We start from the raw sequence: 19,989 nt of genomic DNA, 5'->3' as shown, positions 1-19,989 counted from the left end.
GCCCCCCCAGCCCTGACACCAGCACCCCCTCAACATGCCCCCATCCCTCTTCTCTGACTCTTGCACCCCCCCACATACCCAGTCCCGCCATCCCCCATCCACCCCCCATATCCTGACTCTTGCACCCCCTACATCCCCACCCTGAGCACCAAATGGGAGCTCCTGCACCCCCACCCCCATTTCCACCTGCACCCTTCGCATCAAACGGGAGCTGCCCAGGTAAGTGTCCCACACTCAAACCTCCTGCCCCAACCCTGAGCCCCCTACCTCATTCTAGTTCCTGGCCAGACCCTTCATCCCCATCCCTGTGTTCAGTCCACTCCCACCCTCAGCTCAGTGCAGAGAGAGAAAGAGAATGGGCCAGAACCAGGGAGAAGGTAGGTACTCACTGTATGTGGGCAGGGCCGGGACCCCAGATTGGCAGCGGGCTGAGCGGGTCCGGCAGCCAGGATCCCGGCTGGCAGGAGCCAGCAGATGGAACCCCTGAGCAGTAATGGGCTGAGCGGCTCAGCCCACTGCCGGTCTGGGGTCCTGGCCACCGGCTCCTCACAGCCCACTGCCGGTCTGGGATTCTGGCTGCCACAGCCTTGCCAGTTGGGGTCCCAGCCGCAGGCCCCGCTCAGCCCACTGCCAGCCTAGGTGAACTGAACGCCAGGCTGGCAGCGGGCTAAGCGGGCCGGCGGTGTAAGATAAACATTTTAATTTAATTTTAAATGAAGCTTCTTAAACATTTTGAAAACCTTGTTTATTTTACATACAACAATAGTTTAATTATATAATATATAGACTTGTAGAGAGAGACCTAAAAAACATTAAAATGTATTACCGGCACACGAACCCTTAAATAAAGAGAACAAATGAAGACTCGGCATACCGCTTCTGAAAGGTTGCCGACCCCTGAACTAATCTATAATTATACATTATACACTTCCTCTAAAACACCTGGTACTGTACACTATTAGAGAAAAGATACTGGATTAGCTGGACAGTGTGGCCTGATCTGGTATACCAATTTCTATGTTCTTCTGTGTTGGCAGATGCCTAAAGAGTGAGGATTGGCTGTAGGCACTTTTCTGGCCCTACCTGGCTTTAGCAGGGATTTCAGGTACTCTCCTCATCACACCACCACACATTTTTCCTGCAGATGTTAGGTGTTGCTGTGACACAGAAGCAGCCACTGATGCCAGCTAACAAAGGGTTCACTATTCTGCGTCAGCAACTCCTATCATTACAACAAAAACATTGCTGTCATAGAACTTATCTAACAACAAGGCTGTGTGAGGTATCAAATGAAAACTTATATAATACTGGTATCTTAAACATTGTGAGATGTATGTAAAGTTGGTATGTAGAGAGTTATGTGTACCTACTAAAAATATTTTGTAATCTATATAACCAGGCAGGGCTGGCACTTCCATTTAGGCGACTAGGGCTCCAAGATTTGGGAGGGCGGCAGGCTGCTCCGGTGGACCTCCCGCAGGCGTGCCTGCGGAGGGTCTGCTGGTCCCGTGGCTCCGGTGGAGCATCCGCTGGCACGCCTGTGGCAGGTCCACCGGAGCCGCGGGACCAGTGGACCCTCTGCAGGAAAGCCTGCGGGAGGTCCACTGGGGCCGCGGGACCGGCGAGCGGCAGAGCAGAGTGTCCCTGCGGCGTACCGCCATGCTTGGGGCGGCGAAATGGCTAGAGCTGCTCCTGTAAACAGGATGAGTTGCAACAGGTTTTTTCCAGACAGGAAATAAGATGTCATATGTAAATTAAACCAACATAACGGAAGCCCTATTTGCATGTGAAGTCTGGAGGAACCCCCTCCAGGATTTTCCTGTAGTCGGTCCACCATCGCAGTGAGGTAAGTATCGCCTGGGGAATGATATAATCTTTTCCAGGGGTTCCCAGCACAGGGAACATAGGAGAAAAAACAGGTTGATGGAGATGTGAAACCAAGAGTGGAGGACACGCTAGAGAACAGATAATGGTGGAGAAGAGTTTTGTACGGGGATGCATTTCAAAAGGGGCATGATGGTGGTGAAAGATACATTTCACATTTTATTTATGGTACTAATTTTTTCTAATTTGCAAACATTGTAAACTGGAGAACCGGGCCCCTGGGCAACTGCTCCCTTTGCCCCCCATCCCTACCCCCCTTCAGCGGGCCTGTTTATAGGAAATGGGATGACATCACCTTCAAAAGAGACTTTCCACACTGGGAGAAATTTTCATGTTAAACAAACTAATTTATCTTTCAGATTTTTTTGCACTTGTTTTGCCACATTTGTTAATTACCGAAGATATTTTATGTATAAAATAACTTTTTTCCATTATTTATCATGCAGTGAGGTCATATTACTGAATTTGCAACATCACATCCACTTTCATAGTAAAAGACTGTCACTACAAGCAAAGAATCATGTTTTTTGTGGCTGATCAAAGAGGAAATCTGGTGCGTTATTGGGAGGGGACAAGGGACTCATTTTCAAAATGCAAATAACAAAGGAAACACAAAATATCACTGGTGAAATAAACTGCTGGTTGTATAAAAGGCCTTTTCTTTCAAGTGTATTCTGGTTTGAAAAATTCCATTAAAATGAATTCTTATACAAAAAAAGTGTCTGTAAAAAGTTGCAAAAATCTTTACCAATTTTAAAAATGGGAAGAGAAAATACTAAATATTTCGGAGTGTTAAAAATATTGTTTAAGATCCTCAGCTGGTCTAGACTGCAAAGGAACAACCAGTTGAGATTCCGGCCTTTGTATCTGAGGTAGCAGCTCTTCCATGCTGTACAGCAGAGTGAAGGAAAAATGTCTGGACAACTCTGATCACCTGGCATCAAAGGTATCTAGCTACCACTAATTATTCACTCCATTTTTTGACATGCAAGTAAATGAACAGAGAGATAGTTTTTAAAATAAGAAAATCCTGTTAAAATTGCTAACTTTGGAGTAGACTGATATCCTATTATTTCAAAGTTGAGTAAAATAAATGCCTTTAAAATAGTAACTGTAATTTACACAATCACTCAGGCATGTCCACAATACGAAGTACCAGAAGCTACAATGAAAACCCGACACAAACTCAAGGGATTTGCACATAAATCAACAGATCTTTACAAAAAGTGCATACAATCATAATATTTGTTTGTACTTTAATGTCCTAAATTAATAGAAATTACTGTTTAAACTGTACAGCAAGAAAACCATGATATAAATCCTGATTTATCAAAGCACTTAAGTAGATGCGTAACTTTAAGCATGCAAGTACTCCTATTGAAAGTCAGTGCTTAAAAAGTTAAGCTTGTGATGAAGTGCTTTGATGAATTAGGCCATACTTAATATATATCAACCTGTCACTTCTAGATCTCACTAGGCATTTCTGGTCTCAGGAAGCTATCATTAGTCTATTTTTCATTCTAGGATGAGAGGCAGCTTACTTTTTATGAAGGAACTCTCCAGCTGCAACTGCAACCGGCCGGTGTGCCGAATACACCAAATGATAAACATTCTCACAGTCTTCATTGGACAGAGCTTCTTCACTTCCACTGAAAAAGTCAGAAAGTAACACCTGAACCAAAACAAATGTTTAATTTCAGTTCCACCACCTCCCATAAGTTACTTTATTTATATAGATTGTTTATTATAATAGGGCTACCTGGTCCTCATCTACACCCCACAGAAATTAATGGGACATTAACTTCAACAGGCTTAGGATTACGTTCCAGAAATAAATTAGCCCCTCCCCCCCAAAATTAAATACTTCACCACTCAAAAAACCCACCTCCAAGTTAAAATGGCTGCTTCTTATGAATGTAGTACACTAGGAAATGATTAAACATTTTATTGAATTTGAATGGCAACATTTTTAGTTTTAATAACTTGCCAATACTTTAAGAGGGTTCCTTTGGGGAAAAAAATCTAAAATTTTGCTTCTATTGAAGTGTACACATTTCAGAATTTACAAAAATAGTTACAGCTAATGCTGTAGTTCAGACTGAGAAGGCATTATAAATGTTCATTTACACTTGAACGTTAATTTCTCCCAGAAAATTTCTTTTGGGCTGAGATGCCCCACATATAGTTTATCTTTGGCTGAATCTATTTTTTGGAAAGTGTGCTCAAAATCCATTTAACCTGTCTGAGTGAACCATTTAAAAAAACCCTGAACTTAATAGCAAAACCAAAAGAGTGATTTAATCACAATACCTTTTGCACCAAGATAAAACTCTTGGGGCCAGGATCTCCATTTTGAGCTGTTTCCTTTGCACTGCTCTAGATTGCTGTAAATGGGCAGCTGAGAATTCCTTAGCCATAGGAAGAGAGGAGGGCAGTGTGCACCGCCCCCACAAAGTTTGGCATAGGGGTGGGGCAGAGCTCTTCCTATGTCAATCAGCTGATTATTTGGGGTCTAAATCATGATTTTTCCTCTCTTGACATTGGCAACATTGTTGATGATCCATAGACTATAAGGCTAGAAGGGACCACTAAATCATCTGACCTCCTGTATATCACAGAACAAAAGATTCCACACAGACATCCCTGGGGCACTCTATCATGGGAAGCAGTGACTATAAAAAAAATTTGGCGGTTCTGGTGGATAATCAGCTGAACATGAGCTCCCAGTGTGACGCTGTGGCAAAAGGGCTAATGGGATCATAAGAACATAAGAACGGCCATACTGTGTCAGACCAAACGTCCATCTAGCCCAGTATCCTGTCTTCCAACAGTGGCCAATGCCAGGTTCCCCAGAGGGAATTAACAGGTAATCATCAAGTGATCCATTCCCTGCCATTCATTCCCAGCTTCTGGCAATGCATAAACAGGGGAAATCTGGAGAGGAGTAGAGAAGTTATAACTGTATTTGGTATTGCTGTGACCACTGCTGAAAAACTGTGTCCAGTTCTGGTGTCAACAATTCAAGAAGAATGCTGATAAACTGAAGAGTGTTCAGAGAAAAACCAAAAGAATGGTTGAAGGATTAGAAAACCAGACTTCTAGAGACAGATTCAACGAGCTGAAGCTATTTCGTCTCACAATGAGAAGGATAAATGTTGCTTGTTTACAGTCTCTAAGTCTCTACATGGGGAACAAATATTTAATAATGGGCTCTTCATTCTACCACAGAAAGGTAGAACGTGATATAACATCTGGAAGTTGAAGCTAGACAAATTCAGACTGGAAATAAGGCTTAAATTTTTAAAAGTGAGAGTAATTAACTATTGGAACAATTTACCAAGGGTCATGGTAGATTCTCTATCACAGATAAGGTCACAGTGGATTCTCCATCACTGATAATTTTGAAATCAAGACTGGATGTTTTTCTAACAGATATGCTGAAGAAATTATTCTGAGAATTCTACGGCCTGTGTTATACAGGAGATCATACTAGGTAATCACAGTGGTCCTTTCTGGCTTCAGAATCTACAAATCTGTACTGAATCCAATAACCTGTGTTTTATTAAACTGTATCTTCCAGATAGATAGCCCAGTTTTGATTTGTAGACATCAAGAGATAGAGAATCCATCACTTCCTTGATATTTTAGTCCAGTGGTTAATCACCCTCACTGTTCAAAATATGTGCCTAATTTTTAATTTGAATTTATCTGCGTTCAGCTTCCAGCTACTGGATCTTGTTATGCCTTCCTCTGATAAAGAGCCCGTAAGTACACAATATTTTCACTCCGTAAAGGTAGTTGTACATTGTAATCAAGCCATTTTTCAATCTTCTTTTTGATAAGCTGAACTGATTGAACTTCCTTAAGTCCCTTATTATGAGGAATTTTTTTTTTTTTTTTTTGGGTGGCTCTTTTCCACACACCAGCTTTTCAACATCGTTTTAAAATGTGGACACCAGAACTGTATGCATTATTCCAGTATCTGTCTCACCAATGCTGTGTACAGAGGTAAAATCACCTCCCTGCTTCTACTCATTACTTCCCTATTTATATATCCCAGGATTGTATTAGTCCTATTTGCCACAATATTACACCGAGAGTTAATGTATAGTTGCTTGTCCACTATGATCTCTAAATGCATTTCAGAGCCACTGCTTCCCAGCATATAATCCCCCATTCTGTAGGTATTACCTGCATTCCTTGCTACAAGCTGTATGACCTTGCATTTGCCTGTATTAAAACAAATTTTGTTTGAGTGGGCCCAGTGTACCAACTGACCCAGATTACTATAGATATGTCTACACAGCAAAGAAAAACCTGCAGTTGGTCCACGCTAAGTGACTCTGGCTTGTGGGACTGTTTCATTGCTGTATAGACTTCCGGGCTTGGGTGGGAACCCAAGCTCTACGACCCTGCAGGGTGGGAGGGTCCCAGAGCTTGGACTCCACTCCAAGCCTGAAAGTCTACAAAGCAATGAAAGAGCCCTGCAGCCCAAACCCACAAGCACAAGGCAGCTGGCACGAGGGACTCGTGAGTTTTCCTTGCTGCATAGATGAAACCCTCAGTATGTCTGTCCTCTCCTCATAACTGTTTACCGATCAACCAGTCTTTGTGCCAGTTACATATTTCATCAGCGGTAATACTATGCTTACTTCCAGATTACTGAAGAAACATGGAACAGGCTACTGATCTCTGTGGAACCTCATTATAAACACTCTCATTAAACGAAAATTCTGCATCAACTGCTTTTTGATATCTATCAGTTATCTAGTTCCTAATGTGTGCTTTACTGATACTGCATAGTACTAATTTTTAATTAGAATATCGTGTCAAATGCACCTACACAATTAACTTCAGCAACCAAACTGGCAATCTCATCAAAGAATGAAATCAGGTATGTTTGACAAGACCTATTTTCCATAAAACCATCTTGACAGGCATTAATATAGGCTAGCTTTTAATTTTTTTTATCAACTGAATCCTGTATCAGTTTTACCATTATTTTGTCCAGGAGTCATGTCATATTCCCTGGCCTATAGTTAGCTGGGTCATCCCACCTGTCCTTTTTGAATACTTGTACAATGTCAGTTCATTTCCAGTCTTCTGAAATTTCCCCAGTATTCCAAGATTAATTAAAAATTAACTGTCCAGAGATCTCTCAGCCAACTGTTTTAGGACTCTTAGGTGCAAGTTATCCAGGCAGGCTGATCTAAAACATTTATCCCTAGTAACTGTTGTCTAATATCTTCCTTAGTTACTAATGGAACGGAAAGTATTTCATCATCCTCATATGATATAGATAGGCTTGGCAGATTTAAATTTTGATAGATATCTGTCAGTAAACTCAATTTCACCTGACACAATGAGATCAATGAAAAAATATCGCACAATAACAATCAATGTGCCTGCAGAGATTGTGTGCCACTGGCCATGCAGGGAGCTTTCTGCAACTCTGATGTCACGGCCTGCTCACTCACTCATCAGACAGAAGCTGTCATGAGCATGAGTGAGCGGGTCTGACAGCATAGCCACAGGGCAGGTGACATCTGATCCCTGCGGGCACCAGGTGCAGGGAGAGGCTGCAGTCCTGGCAGGACAGAGCAGATACCACTGGCCAAGACTGAAACGAGGGGAAGCAAGATGAACCACTGGGCGGAGGGAAGGACACCCCACTACTTAATAGCTCCTGGGGCAGGGCAGGGAGCTCTCTGTAGCCCTGCTTTCACTCATGAGCTGGCCATGCCACTGCTGAACAGTTTCTGCCTGGGAATAGCTCTTGTATTTCGGGCTGGTCAGTGAGTGGGGCACTGTGCACATCCTGGCTCAGCAGACAAGGAAATCCTGGCCAGAACTGTGAGGAAGAGGAGTCATCGTTGTCCCCAGCTGCAGAGGTGGCTGACTCACTGCTGAATGACTCCATGCCCGCCTCCATGGTCAGGGACTTGTCTTCCTCTTCACAGACCTGGCTGGGGGGTCTCTGCTCTGACCCTGCAGCCTTCCCCGCATCTTGCACTTCCAGGGATCATGTGGTAAGCCCTCTGCAACTCTGGTGTCATGGCCCTGCTCCCTCACTCACGAGCCAAAAGAATGGGAACAGTCCCTGAACCAGAAACGTTCAGCAGCTGGGCAGCGTCCCCATGACCACAGGCTTGTCCTCCTCTTTACAATCCTGACCAGGGGCCTCTGCTCCTGTGAGCCAGGATCACAGTTTCCCTTACCCTTGAGCCCTGGTGTCATGTCCCTCAGCTGCATCAGGAACTCCCTGCTGCCCCACTGGCAGCGCTGCCCTAACCCCAATCTCACCACCCACAACTCTAAAAAATAGAAAAAAACTCTTCAAAATAAAAATTGATAAAAATTACGACAACTAGAAAAAAGTAAAAAATCAAGCCATGCCACCCCTAGATATAGGTACATCATCCTGCTACTTTTCAAATAGAGAAAAAAATATTTATTCAACATTCTGCCTTTTCTGCATCTACCCTCTCCATCTAATAATGGACCTACACCATTGCTATTATTTTCCTTTTTCCTAATATATTTTTAAAACTCCTTATTGTCCATAGTCTGCCAGCCAGGGATTTTTCCCTCATCTCTTTCACTTTCCCTATGTATTTTCTGCACATCATAACTTCTAATTTATATTGATTGCTATCTATTTCCCAGCCCTAGAGAGTCAAGCAGCACTTCTCCCAGCTTTCATACATTCTGGACTATCCTCAAACCCTGATGCAAATCAACAACAGTAACCCCGTTTTTATGCTCCACCTCCCCCCAGATATGGAAGCCTTAATGGAATCCTCCAGTGAAAATCATAGAATATCACGGTTGGAAGGGACCTCAGGAGGTCATCTAGTCCAACCTCCTGCTCAAAACAGGACCAATTCCCAACTAAATCATCTCAGCCCGGGCTTTGTCAAACCTGACCTTAAAAACCTCTAAGGAAGGAGATACCATCACTTCCCTAGGTAACCCACTCCAGTGCTTCACCACCCTCCTAGTGAAAAAAAGTTTTTCCTAATATCCAACCTAAACCTCCCCCACTGCAATTTGAGACCATTACTCCTTGTTCTGTCATCTGCCACCACTGAGAACAACCGAGCTCCATTCTCTTTGTCTTACTAGACACTTACCACCAATTTCCTACATTATCCCCACTCATGCTGCAAGTTTTGAACCTCATCTCTCAGCTCTAGAAACCTACTTGGATTCTTCATAAAGGACCAGATCCAAATCTCAATGAAGTTAGTAGAAAAATTCCTGCTTAATTCACTGGGCTTTGGATCATGACCCAAAGGACAAGCCTCATGAAACATTCCTCCTAACAGCAAAAAACTGCTTGATCTCTGCTGTTACCATACAGTCAAGACTATGGCCCACCTCATAGTGCCTTAATCATTCCTATCCCTGTTTTCAACCAATGTTTCCTTCCCTAGATACAAACCAGGGAAATTTAACATGGAGTATCTTTACTTCAGAGTTAAGGTTAAACTTAAGAAATCTGAACATGTTGAGGTATTTCAACAAACTAATGATCAGATTTCTTTGAAAATTCATTCTATACTTATTCTTTGAGTACTATAAATCTGGAAAGGATTCACTGTATCATTAACATTTAACAGAGATGATTAATCCCTGCTTCAACCTTAACTGTAGAGTTGTGCCCAGAATTGTCATCACAATTTTTGGGAATTATTTTTTTTTAATCTAAATTTTTTGAAAACTCAATAATGTGCCATAATTTTGTTTTATGTCAATCATAATCTTTATTGTTTCAGATATTACAGTGACAGCACACAAACATAATATTTTGAAATCATTTTTCTTGAATTATAACAGGCACTGGTCCCAATTCAATATTGGGCACTTCCATGGATGAGAACTTTAGATTCTGCCAGACTTGAACGCACAAACAATATTACATACTGATTTTTTTTAAAATTAGGGATTTTCAGTGTGTATTTAACAAAAACGTATCTTCCATTTTATGCTTCAGTGTGCGTGTTTTTTTTAATGAATTTAATGAATTCCAGTAGTTCTGAATATATTATGACACTGCAGTTTTGCTTCATTCGTGTATGCACATATACAGATGCAGCATTTTACATTATGAAATATATTCTTAAATTTGCAAGTTTCCTATTGTGTTTTTGTATCTTTGACTTGAAACTAGAACAGAATTAAAGTTGCAACGTTAAGGTTACCAGAGCATTTCCTGACTTTAGTTTAGTTAAATTCTCAGTTGTACTTCGCACACAAGTAGCTTTTTACATTTAAAAGAAAAAAAGAACAGAGAACAGTATAACATAGTTAAAATGATCTATTTGTACTGTCAGTCTATTTTGCCAGTCTGGCATTTATGTGTATGAGTGGATACACTGAAACTACTGGCACCAAGGACTTAGTAAATTTCTGAATTTCACCAGGGTATTTTTATGCAGCCATTTATCCTATTTCAATATCTCCAAAAATTGCTCAGTGAAATTATTACACATTTAATCCACCTTCAGTCCTTCATAATACACTTGAGAAATCTAAACCTGATGCATATTGCTGACAAAAGTGCTTCTCATAGTGAATTATGCTAACTTTGAAAAATACTCACTGAAGTATTAGAGTGACTAATCGAATGGCTTCCACAGCGACATCATATTCCTTATCAAGTGTCATTGATACAATGCGATCCTGAAAAGTAGTTGTATTAGAATGACAAAACACACAACGTTTTCAGAAAATGAATATTTACGTTACAAAATAAACAGTCTTTGATGGACACACCTTTCCACAGAAACAGGATAACCATTTGACTTCTTTCAAACATAAGTTCATCTAGTACAATGTGCTTTCATGGGATAGATATGCCAGGTTCTGTATGTCCTGATTCTAACACTGTACATGCAACAGGAATGCGAACATGTGTCAAACAACTTTCTCCTCCTGCCATTCCATGCAAAAATCAGGCAAATTCAGGCTGGGGAACTGAGGCACTACTCTGAGCTAGTGTCTCCTCAGTACCAGTCTGCTGAAAGGAGATGGGATTGAGCTGGATGAGGGCAGGGCTGTAGCCCCAATTTGTCTCCTTCACAATGACCAATAGAACTTCGGTAGTGCATTTGGGCAGGATGTATGCATGTTAAAGAGCATTGTGCAGAGAATCTCACCTGAAGCAGCTGCAGCATGGCCCTTTGCATGCCCATGACTTAAAGCCACCATCTGGCCTTAATAATTATCCCACATACCTTTTATAAGAAATTCGAGGAATCTTGTGGTACATCTATGGATTTTCCTTCTCTCTCTCTCCGTCAATGGCAGATTAGACCAATGGGGCCCATGCCCAGGGGCCCTGGCCAACTAGGGGCCCCCCAAAATGGGCACTCACACACGACCCGGTGCTCCTGCTGGGGTGTGGAGTTGGGGTGCGGAGGCTTGCCCCATTCCGCCCACCTGGTGCTCATGAGGGGGAAACCTCTGCGCCACGACCCCGTACTCTGGAAGGGCCAGGAAGGTGGGCGCAAGCCCTTGTGCCCTGACCCCTCTTCCCCAGCAGGATCATGGGGGCGGGAGGACTGCAGGGCGAAGGGGTGGGGAGGGGCCCCCCCACTTACTCTGGCCCAGAGCCCCACAAAACAGTAATTCATCTCTGCTCTCTGTGAATTCCAGCAGACCAACGGCCAATTCAATGGCAGGATTTTTACGCATTCGAGGAGTTCCTCTACTGCTTCCTTCCTTTCCTTTCCCAGTTTGATTTCTTTCAAATTGAAACAAATACCCTCCTTGTCTGCAGAGATTTCTGTTGATCCCTGAAACACAGTTTCTTTTGAGTCTTGACATATTGTTCAAGCAACAGAAAAACTGGGGAAACTGAAATAAAATTTGTTTTCTGAGACTTGGCCTACTCTAGCACAGACCTTGGGTTTTATGAAATGCTGTTAAAATACCTGGGCTGAGAAAGAACAAAAGAGAGCTAACTAAAAGGAATGAAAGAGGGACTAGGGGGTGAAATTAAGAATGGCCATGAATTGAGCAAAGCAATTCCTGGTCCCCGTGCTCTTCTAGAATTCCAAGGGACAATGGCTCTAAGTACCCAAAAGCATAAGCAGACATCTGCACATCTAACATATGGTGTTTAGTAAAAACATTTAAGGAGTTTCAAGTGGCTGCCTTAAAAAGTTTGTTAATGGAAGCGTTGCCTCTTGCTGATCACACTTCAGAGCAGTGATCCTTGATCCTAATGGGACAAGGTATCTTTGCTATATCTAGATGCTCCTAAAGATTGTTTGGTGCCTACGAAGAGAAGAAAATAGTGGAATGATTTTCCAGAAAGGAGATTTCCTTTCAAAATTTGAAAGTTCTGTGAATTTGAAGTCCAATGTGAGTATGAGATTCTTTTCTGTGGACTGCTGTTAATGGCATAAGCTTGGAAAAGAAATATTTTGTATTAAGTGGAAAGTGGAGTGACATCTTGTCCTAAGTGGTTAGATGTAAGGTGAGAGACCTCAGTGCTGCCAGTTTCCTCTTAGTCCTGGCCAAGGAAATGGCCATTAAGAAAATAATCTCAGAGAAAAGGAAATTCAGATCTACTGTCCTCAAAGGTTCAAATGAAAGCTCACATATCCTCTAATAGCAATTTTTAAATGCCACAATATCAGGAGCCACTGTCAGAGGAGCTAAAGAAAGGTGATTGACTCCCTTTAAGAAATGGGAAACTAACATCAGACAACTATTCTTCTATTGACTGGACTTCCCAAAGAGTGTTGATGGCAGAGAACTGAATTAGTAAGTGCAAACTTCTATCAAAATGTTTCTGAAGAAAGTCTAGAATGGAAAGGATCTTCCCCATCTTATAATGAAAACTTCCTAGCCTTGCATCATACAGAAAAGTTTGGCTATACTGTATAGTTAGTGAAGAAGTTGCTCTATTTCCTAGAGCACAACATTGTTTCGGCTATCTTACCAGAAACCTCTAGCTCTTTCTGAAGTCCTCTGTTATAAAACAAGCTGAGCGATTTGAAGTGTGTTGGCTTATGCCGTGCTTGGGTCCTTGCTGAAAGACATTTTTGCACAGAAGATGATTCTACTAAATTCCCTAATCCAGACCTTCTGGGACACACAGGAGCTGTAAGTATTATCAGTTTTGTGCCAAGCTACATTTCTTAGCACTTTCCATACAGAAGTTTCTGAAGGAAAAGTCTGGAGCTTTACACAAGGACAAGGAACTGACACAGTCAAAGCTAATGCTTCTGATGTTGCTGCAAAATTGGGTACATCTGGGCCACTTTACCTTGTATGGTCCCTTATAATATGTGCTAACTACTTATGCTAAATAATCTGTTCCACCTTGCATTTAACTGTGATGCTCAGAGTAATTTTCCTAGACCTGAAGAAGAGCAGTGTGTGGCTCAAAAGCTTGTCTCTCTCACCAACAGAAGTTGATCCAATAAAAAAATATTATCTCTCCCACCTTGTCTCTCTGTCACTTAGGAACTTTCGAAAATTTTACACTTGTACTTTTGATTTGGTCTGCAAAAGGAATAATTCCCACAATCCCCACAGTGTCTCATTTTGTGTTTGTACTTAATAGGCGATGTCCTGATGGAAAACAAGTGGTTCTTCCTTGATGAATGACACTTGGACTTCGTTGACTAAGCACTGGAATAGTATCTACCACCTCTTCAGGCAGAAACTCTGAAAAGGAAGAGCCATCATTCTCAGCGATATCACCTCCCCCACTTTCACCTCAATGGTCAAATCAGAAAGGTCCTTCAAGCTAACAGAGAGGTGAAAAGAGTACTAGAGGCCAAACACAGAGCACCCTAGGCTATGTCATTTAAACTCTTAACAGCCACGGTATCTCTGGAGAGATTTCTCCTGCTATGAGGGATGGACAAGCAAAACTCCTACTGAACCGCTAGAGCTAGCAAAAAGCTGGCCTGGAAACATATGAATAATAAGCAGCCAAGGAAAACTGAATGGCAATTAGATATATTATTTTTCATGTAACCCTTCACATTTTCTCTATTTTTCTTGTAGGAATACAGATTTCACATGTAGATGTGTTTTCTTGGAGCAGGGAGAAGCAAGAGAGTTCAATTTGGGACAGAAATGCATTTTCCTGAGAACTTTTGACCAAGTGTATCAATTTGAAGCAAAGCAGGTTTAGCACCAAAAGAAGTAGGCTGTTCCAAATAATTTTTGGACTGATAAACCAAGCAGCTTCCCTAGTACCTCAAAACAGGAAGACAGCATTAGAATTAATCTGTTCCTGAAGTTCTTCAAACTTCATGAGAGAGAGAAAATTTATCAAAGTATACCCAATGATTCTGAGAAACTGCTGGGGCATGTGACTAGTTCCGACTTCCAGGAGTGTGTCTCTCTCTCTCAGACTGACTTACAGCTTTAGAGATCTTTTTAAAGGAGACTGAATTAGAAGAAGTAGCCACAAGCAAATCCTTGAGACTGCACAAGTCACGTGAAGAAGCACTAGGAAGAACGTTTTGAGGGTTTTCTTGGGATTTTCTTGGCACTTGCCTGAACTGCCAAGTAGATACCATGTATCCAGGAGATAAATAAGGGATCTGCCTTCCTCCCTGCCGGCGGAATTCTCTTCTACCAGTGAAGAGACCACACCAAAGAAATTCAATTTGAAGGGACTCTGATCTATCATTAAAATTTCACTAAACTAAATGACAGAGTATAAAAGAGGCAATGTGGGGAATCTTTCACTATACTGTACAGCAGATATTTTGTGAGTAGAGAATTTAAATCTACTGGTGAAAGATGGTGGATAGAGCAGCAGTGGAGACTGAAATCTCTCCACAGACAGCACAGCAATACAGCAGCTCTGACAGTTTCCCCACACTGACCTGTCAAGATGTCTCCCTCTGAAATAAAGTGATCATATTGCAGGGGTGAATTGATAGCTATGTCTTCTATAGTTTGTTTCTTTGATAAGACTGCCAAACAAGGTACTAGATTAGTGTGGTAACCGAAGTATGATAAAATGCTGCTCCAACAACTTTGTGCAAGCAACATTTCATGAAAGAACAATCACTCTCACAATACATCTCTGTTAGGACAACCTACACTCCTTTTGCAAGAAAGGTATATGCAGTTCAGTGTGCTATGTGTCAGGTCTCAGTCTTTGTATTGCCCTCCATCCCTGAGACAGCTACATCTCAGTGGTTTTGTATAGAGTTTTTCAATTGTATTAGTGTAAAACACAAAGAAGTGCTGTTTTTAATGTAGTTTTCTTGCCAGGATCACACTGCTCTAACAGATTAGTGAACTACTCTCTTTGACTGACCAACATGCCACCCAGCTAGACTAAATTTTTGTTCAAAAAATGGTTATTAACCTGTACTTACTCTTCAAGTGATTATGCCCATATACAATCTATGGTGGTTGCATGTGCACCCAACGTTCTTGAGTCGGAGGCTTGAGTTGGAGGCTTTTGCCAGCAGAACTAGCAGGCAGCATGTGCTCCCCTGTTCTTGAGCATGCGGCTGAGAATATAAAGGGGTATGGTCACTGCCTCCTTTTCCATTTCTTCACACTGTCACCCAGTGAAGATGCAAAGTAGAGAGGAAGGTGGGAGAGGCAAGGAATGTATGTGTGCCCAACACATCTCAAAGAACAATTGCTACTGTACAGGTAAGTGTGACAGAACACACCTCTGTATTCACACCCTACATACTATTGTAATAATCTTTGCACAAAAGTATGCCTTGTAAGGTATCATTTGAAAAATCACAATTTACTGGTCAGTATTGTTGTGGTAAAATATGTATGACAAAATTGTATGTGAAGTTATAAGATTCCTCTACATGGTGTTATTAATATATGTTCCAAATTCCCCAGCACTGCCCAAACAGAGGTTAGCAAACAGGTCTGTCCTAAACAAAGGAATGTGTGCTCTGCTTAATTTGCATTTAAACAGTAAACAGTATCATCAAGTAGGAAGGGAAGACAAAGGAAACTCAAACAGGTGAAGAAAACCAGCAGGGAATATCCTTCCACAAAGACTGGTTCTCAACCACAAATGTTTTTCAAGAGGGAGACAAACTATAAAAAGGGACCTAAGGGACCCCTCTTTCTCTCCCTGCCCATCACATGCCCTGCATCTAAAGAGACAAAGGAAGCAGTCATTGGAGGAGGAAAAATCCTGACCAGAGAGTTTGGTCAGTAATCTACTGAAACATATCGTGAGAAACTGCTTTAATCTAATATAGTTTGTTAAATTAAGCATTAGTAAATGTTTTATTATTTTTTATATCCATTTACAACTTGTATGCCTCATTACCTGTGCTCATTTAAAATCGCTTTGTAGTTAATAAAACTTGTTTTCCTGTTTTATCTAATCCAATGTGCTTCAACTGAAGTGTCTGAATAACTATTTAAGGTAATAAAATGGCATATTATTCCCTTGAATGAATAATGGCATTAAAATATTGTACTGTCCATGGGAGGGCTGGGCAGTACACGACATACATTTCTGGGGAAAAATCTGAAACTGGAGATGCGTAGGTGTCATCCTGCAGTATAACTAAGGCAGGTGAGAGCCAGAGTGTAATCCCAGTGTGGCTGGCAGGCTTGCAGTTACACAGACACACTCAGGGTGTGGCTTGCATGCTGGAAGGCTGTCTGTGAGTGGTCCTACTGGGAGCTACTTCAGAAAGACATTACCCAAGATTGCAGGGGAGGGGTAACACAGCCCCCGACTGGTTTGGATTGTACCCTCGTAAGTAATCACTTTTTTCTTCTTCAGGTGACTGTACACACATACATTCCTCTGTAGGTGACTCAACAGCAATTTTCTTACAAGCAGTGGGACTTCAGATTACCTGAAGAGAGTCTGCAAGACTGACTTGCTGAAGCTTGCATTAGCTTGGGAAGGGTGAATAACTGCATAGTGTCTGGAGACAGTTACATGAAGATAACCCCATTGCTGTTTTACAAATTTTCATTACTGGTATGTTGCTCAAAAAGGTTGACGAACAGGAATGACCCTAGTGTAATGGACTGTTATCCTTTGAGGAGGAAAGACCTTAGCTAGATCATAGCAGAGCTTGATACAATCAGAAATCCAGTGGGCTATACACTGATCTGTAACAGGTTGTCCTTTAAACCTTTTAGCATAGGCTACAAAAAGTCTAAGAGAAGATCTGAAAGATTTTGTATGATCTAGATAAAAGGACAGAGCCCTCCGAATATCCAACGCATGAAGCTTTATCTCATCCTTACTACACCGAAGCTTTGGAAACACCAGATGGCATACGGTCCAATTGAGATGGAATGCAGAAACAACCTTAGGCATAAACTTAGGGTGTAGCCTGACAGAGACCTTGCCCCTTTGGAATAGTGTGTGAAAGGAGGGTCAGCTAGTAGTGCTTGAGGCTTTGATACCCTCCTCACAGAAGTAATTGCTACCAGAAACACTCTTAATTTATAGCAACAGTAAGAATGCTGTTGCCAAAGGTTCAAAAGGGAAACTCATTAAGCATGACAATACTCAATTTAGATCCCATGAGGGCACTGCATTAGACACAGGAGGGTAAATATGTATAAATCCCTTTAGAAATCTAGTTATCAAGGGATGTAAAGAGATTGAAAATCCATTGACAGGTGGATATAAGCAAAAATGGCTGCTAAACAGACTCTTATTGAACTAAATGAGAAACCAGAAGATTTCAAATGTCATGGGTAGCCCAATATTTGTCTGATCTGTGTGCAACCAGCTGATAACTGATGTGATTCAGCACAGACTAAAAAAAATTCCATTTCGCTGAATAGGTGACTCATGGAGTCCTTTCTGCTATTTCCCAAAATAGCCTGGACATCCTAAAAACAGACTTTTCCCCCTGCGTTACTTAGACAGAGGTTATACAAGCAGTGAGTTGCAAAGTTTGCAGGTTGGGGTGCAGGGATTTGCCCTTGGTTTTGAGACAAGAGATCCTTCACCAGTGATCAAGCTATGGGTGGTTGAATTGAGAGCTAATACAAGTCCATGATGCCTTGGTCAGGCAGATGCTATGAGGTTCATGGTTGCTTTGTCTATGTTCAGATTACTTGGAATTACAGGGATTGAATGGAATGCATACAGCAAATGACTTGACCAAGGAAGAAGAAAAGCAGCTGTTATGGAGCCCGGACTGCAATCTGCCCTGGAGCAGAATTTCCTGAATGTGTTGTTCAGGTTTGTTCAAAGAAGTCTAATATCAAGCATAGTAACTCCTCACTTAAAGTCATCCTGGTTAACGTTGTTACATTGCTCACCAATTAGAGAACATGCTCATACAGTATGCCATCTTGTGCTGGTTATAGCGTGCCTCTGCCTTGAATTGTTTTCTGGGGAGCACTACTGAAAAGTTATTTTTCATTTAAATTATTTTTTCATGACATTTTATTAAATTAGCCCATCTGCCTACAGACAGAAACTCTTTTCATAATAGCTAATAACTAAATAACGTACATGGTAAATCTCAGCAATTCCATCACCTAGCCAGAAACAACCTATTTGGCTGTCCTTTCAAAGAATAGTGTGGAATCACTCCAGAGAAGTACCATTAGATGAACATTTTACATTACTGATTAACATACTGCATGTTAATTTCAATTATGAGAATTATGACGTATATATCGCATCACTGGGATGTGCCCTGAGGTTGGTCAGTTGGTCATTTATGCTCTCACACACTTTCATTAAAGAGTTATCTTGACAGCATCCCATTCCATATTAATCAATTATATTATATTAGAAAGTAAATATTTATATATATAAATATTTACCTTCTAATCTAATATAATTTTATATATGAAAGTAAGTATTAGAGTACATGGGAAAACCTACATGAGCCCTGAAATTCTTTGAGATTAAAATATAAAAATCACAGATTATTCGGTAATGTGAGAGGACAAGTGGACAGTGGGAAAGTAAGAATCATGCCCAGATCTAGTGATCGATATTTGATAAATAACTTCAAAAATAAATGTGCTGGTATCACCTTCATAAATTTCATTCAGGAATACTTCTGCTTCTGAAATGAGTCACATTTCTTTAATTTAAAAGACCAAGAGCCCTTTTCCTACTGAAAAGAACAAACATGATTGTTTCACCACTGTAGCTGGATAGTCCCCATGAAAAGTACTTAATCAGTGGCAGAAGCAGGTGAGTCTCCTTCACATAATTTAATGTACATGATTTAAGAGATGTGAAACGACTAGATAGATAAGAGACAATTCTACCGTTTTACAGTTTTTTCAAAAATCACATTTCCTCTTTTCACTCTTACCTTAAATCTGTTAGTAAATAGCTCCAGTTTAGGAAACAACTCCCTGTTGGTGTACAGACTCTGTAGAGCTTTCAAACACTTCAACCTCACTTCACCTTGCTAAAGAAAAACACACAAAGATTAGCCAAAATATCCTAATGAAATGTACATGAAGATTAAGTAGCATTCATCTAGTAATCTCTAGTTTTGTTGTACATTTAAAATTCTATGTAAATAAGTTACCAAAAACAACCTCATTAAATAATCTAATAGTTAAATTAAAATGTACAAAAATATTAGGGAATATTCTACAAAAACAAGAGAGTTATAGTTCTTCTGCTTCTGTATACAGGAAAGACCCAACTTGCACCACTGAAGTTCATGGAGGCAGGACTGAGTCCAAAGCTGGCTTCTAAAGGTTCTTTCAGTTGATGTTGAAAACAAAACAAACAAACAAACAAACAAACAACAAAAACCTCCAAACCAGGGGAAAAAATATAAGAATTATTTGAAACTTGTGTCTATTGGGGTATGTAAGAGTTAAGTAAATACCTGGGTAACCGTTATCATGGTAATAGGGAGTAAGGCACAGGCGAGCACTATTTCTTCACTTGATAAATAAAGTTACCATCCTTTTTCCTTCCCTTCAACTTGTTAAGAATAGATAAACATTGCAGCTGCATAAGGAATATGGTTGTCTGAAGAAGCAGCAGAGAATCCTGTGGCACCTTATAGACTAACAGACGTTTTGGAGCGTGAGCTTTCGTGAGTGAATACCCACTTCGTCAGACGCAGGTAGTGGAAATTTCCAGGGGCAGGTATATATATGCTAGCAAGC

At 41.0% G+C, this 19,989-nt stretch overlaps 1 protein-coding gene across 3 annotated transcripts in view; it reads right to left on the bottom strand.

Annotated features, from left to right (window-relative positions):
- Positions 1-19,989, bottom strand: part of STAG1 (STAG1 cohesin complex component) — a 352,185-nt gene that overhangs the window by 134,902 nt on the left and 197,294 nt on the right. For all 3 annotated transcript variants that reach the window (XM_075068598.1, XM_032778796.2, XM_032778798.2), the window contains 3 exons: positions 19,173-19,271; positions 10,490-10,569; positions 3,426-3,533 (listed from right to left, as the gene is read on the bottom strand). In XM_075068598.1, coding sequence (XP_074924699.1) covers positions 3,426-3,533; positions 10,490-10,569; positions 19,173-19,271 — 287 coding nt within the window. The remainder of the gene's footprint in view (positions 1-3,425; positions 3,534-10,489; positions 10,570-19,172; positions 19,272-19,989) is intronic.

This window comes from Chelonoidis abingdonii, chromosome 8 (genome assembly GCF_003597395.2).
Source record: "Chelonoidis abingdonii isolate Lonesome George chromosome 8, CheloAbing_2.0, whole genome shotgun sequence".
NCBI classification, from domain to species: Eukaryota; Metazoa; Chordata; order Testudines; family Testudinidae; genus Chelonoidis; species Chelonoidis abingdonii.
Note: the sequence above shows the minus strand (reverse complement) of the source record. Positions and strands in the feature narration are given on the sequence as shown.